General features: G+C 36.3%; 1 protein-coding gene across 1 annotated transcript; it reads right to left on the minus strand.

The window, feature by feature from the left end:
- Positions 1-535: 535 nt before the first annotated feature.
- LOC114268053 (UPF0481 protein At3g47200) lies at positions 536-2,008 on the minus strand. Its single transcript, XM_028209154.2, has one exon. The coding sequence runs from the start codon at positions 2,006-2,008 to the stop codon at positions 536-538; it is 1,473 nt and encodes a 490-aa protein (XP_028064955.2).
- Between the last annotated feature and the right edge of the window lie 1,037 nt (positions 2,009-3,045).

The following is a 3,045-nucleotide window of genomic DNA, read 5'->3' on the forward strand; positions in this document are numbered from 1 at the left end:
ATTTCATGAGGGGCATTGAATGCTGCCATTGGCTAATTGGACTATGATATTCAGCATTTTGTTACTATCATGAAGGTATGAAACTTAAATTATTAAAAAGACGAAAAATTTATTATTTTTATACCTTCAACATATTTAACACAACAAACCAAATGCCACTTCCTTTCCAAGAGAACAACCACAACCAAACTGAAGCAAACATTCATCCTCACCAAAGAAAAAAAATCAAATGTCTCTTTCTTTCTTTCTTTTTATCTTTTTTTTTTTTTTTTTTTTTTTTGGCTCAACTCTTATTTTATTTCATGCTCACCAAAGACAAAATCGCAACACAATCAACAGGAGCAAACCAAAACATTCACAAAACATCACCAAGAAACAAGTATTAAGTAGTCCAGGCGGACACAATCCGGGTCTGAAATTGAACATTCACAGATGCTACCTAACAGACCTGCAGCATCTTAATTATTTATTCAAAAATCCTTGACGAAAACGATCTTGCGAGGTTGGAATAGTCACTCATTTTCCCGAATTTGTGCTATTTGTGCATAGCAATATAAGTCTGAATAAAGCTCAAGACAATTGCTAAAATAGCTCCAAGGAAAGCAAGAATAGTCCAAGGGGTGTCAAAATGGGTATGCAACCATTCAGTCATCCACAGTCTCACCTTGTTCTTATAGTGCTTTTCGATTTGGTCTATAACATCTTTATAGGCATCAGGGTTAGGCACTAAGTTCTTGGCTATCTCATTGAAAAGACCAGCCACCTCTTCGTCGCTACCGAGGTAGTTTAGAAGTATTCCATTCTTTCTCAGCTCCTTCACATCATCAGCATGATCAATCAGTGTATCCATAAACCATATAAATGACGTGACTTCAAAGTCATTGGGACTATCAGGAGACATCTCATAGGCTACCAAGTTTAGTAGTAAAGACTGGGTTGAATCATCAATTGTCATTGGAGGAAGCCTTAAAATTGCTTTAATGAAGAGAGGTTCATACCTTACACCAGTAACAAATCTGCCTTTTTTGTTAGGCCTGAAGTTGATCCCCGCGGTCTTGAGCTCCTGCACTGAGCGATACGAGTACCAATTATTTCTTTCTCGTTTAGTAGAGGATTTTTTGAGAAGGTTGGTGTTGCCTCCTCCTCTGTTTTCAGTGCAAGGAGTACTGAAAGCTTTGGGTTCAATAAGTTGCCTGTGCTTGAGTTCTAGAAGATGAGCGGGTTCGACTAATTGTGAATTTGATTTTTTGGATTCTTCTTTGTGCCTGTTGGTAATGTTTTTTTGGAAGGATAACCTGTTGGTAATGCTAGCAATGCAATTTTCCACCGATTCCCAAAATGAATTATGAAGAGGAGGACTTGGCCTCGTGTTTTGAATGAAATTGTTAATCAACTCCAAGCCTTTCTCTCCAGCAAATTCCGAGTTCATGGTCATCAATGCCTGGAGGACTTTGAAAGGAAGCTGATTCTCGAGCAAGAACAAGTCACGTTGCACGAAAGCTTTCTCGTGATTCTTCATCTTCATTTTGGCTTCCGCTTCTTCGTCATTCATGTAGTGAATATATTGGAGGATGAAGCAACCATCGAGGAACATCATCAGAGTGAAGTCTCTGTCGTCGAAGCTTTTTGTCGCGTCCTCAGCATAGCAGTTTCTTGCCTCACCAGTGACATCTGCAACCTGCTTATATAGTGCAGTTACTGAGGTTTTAGGCTTATAACTATTGACATACTCTTTTGTGAATCGAACTTTTAGTTTCTCAAATGATTTGAGCTTGGCTTTGTTATGGTGGTAGGGACCGATAGAAACCACCTCTGGTTCGTAGCATTTCTTGTTGGATTCCGTCTGCTGAAGCATCTCGGGGACCTTGGGTAACTTCTTATGCGAGGATGAGGACTCTCCTTCATTCATTATGGATTCTAGCCATTCATCATCCACATCTGAAGCCACTGGGATCACAATGTGCTCATCACCACTGGCCACTGGTTGGTTGCTACAAGGACAAGACATTGCTAGCTCGTATAGAAGAATACAGCAAAGAAGGATACACAATATTCTAGCAGGAGGCATGACATCTCGAGTTATGAAGTTTATAAAGGATAATTGTTACGTGGTATTATTCATGTGGAGTTTTAAATCAATCAATGACGTAGTAAAAAAATTTTATGAATAGAGGATGCTGACTGGCATTTGTTAGGTAGTTGAAAGATCAACTACTCACAACTTGTGTATTGTAGTTTTGTCTTTTAGAATTCCACGTAGACAATGGCCTATTTGACAAGTTGGATTTTAGCTGTTTTTGGGTTAAAATCTACGGAAAGACAAAATATGTTAAAATAGTTAATAAGATAAAATATCACATTAAACTCGTAATCATTTTAAATTTTCTCTCATAAATATCACATTGTACTATAAAAAAATCTAACTATCTTTCCAAACACAAAAATTTTAACATACTAAAATAGTCAAAAACTAAAATAGCCTACTATAATAGCCAACTTAATATTTTAAAGTGTAGGACTGGACTTCTTTATGGACCGGAGAATGTTGTCTAGACCTATGAGTAAGGCTGCAAACGAACCAAACTGTTCATAAAACAACTCGAGCTCGGCTTGTTTAAAGCTCATTTGAGTTCGGCTCGTTTACTAAATGAACGAGTTCTAAGTTTATTTTTAGGCTCATTTATTAATCGAGCTGAGCTCAAGTAACCCTAAGGTCGGCTCGATATATCAAATAAATTTTCAATAATCTATTTTATTTTTCTATTTATGTTTGGTATTCGTGTAAATTTACATATTTGTTTGATGGAATTATAATTAATGTAAAAATTATTGTATATTTTACTCGTAATTTTGTATTTTTTTTTAATCTTAGTAAGTAAATTAATTTAAGTTAATTTTTTTTTTCAAGCTCGATCTTGAGCTTGGCTAGTTTATGTAATCGAGCGAGTTCATCAAATATTTGACGAGCTAAGCTCGAGCTCAATTATTTAAGCTCAATTTGAGCTTGGTTCGAGCTTGACTAATTCTTCATAAAAAGTTTGAATA

Source organism: Camellia sinensis, chromosome 10, assembly GCF_055761805.1.
Source record: "Camellia sinensis isolate YWXY chromosome 10, ASM5576180v1, whole genome shotgun sequence".
Taxonomy (NCBI): Eukaryota; Viridiplantae; Streptophyta; class Magnoliopsida; order Ericales; family Theaceae; genus Camellia; species Camellia sinensis.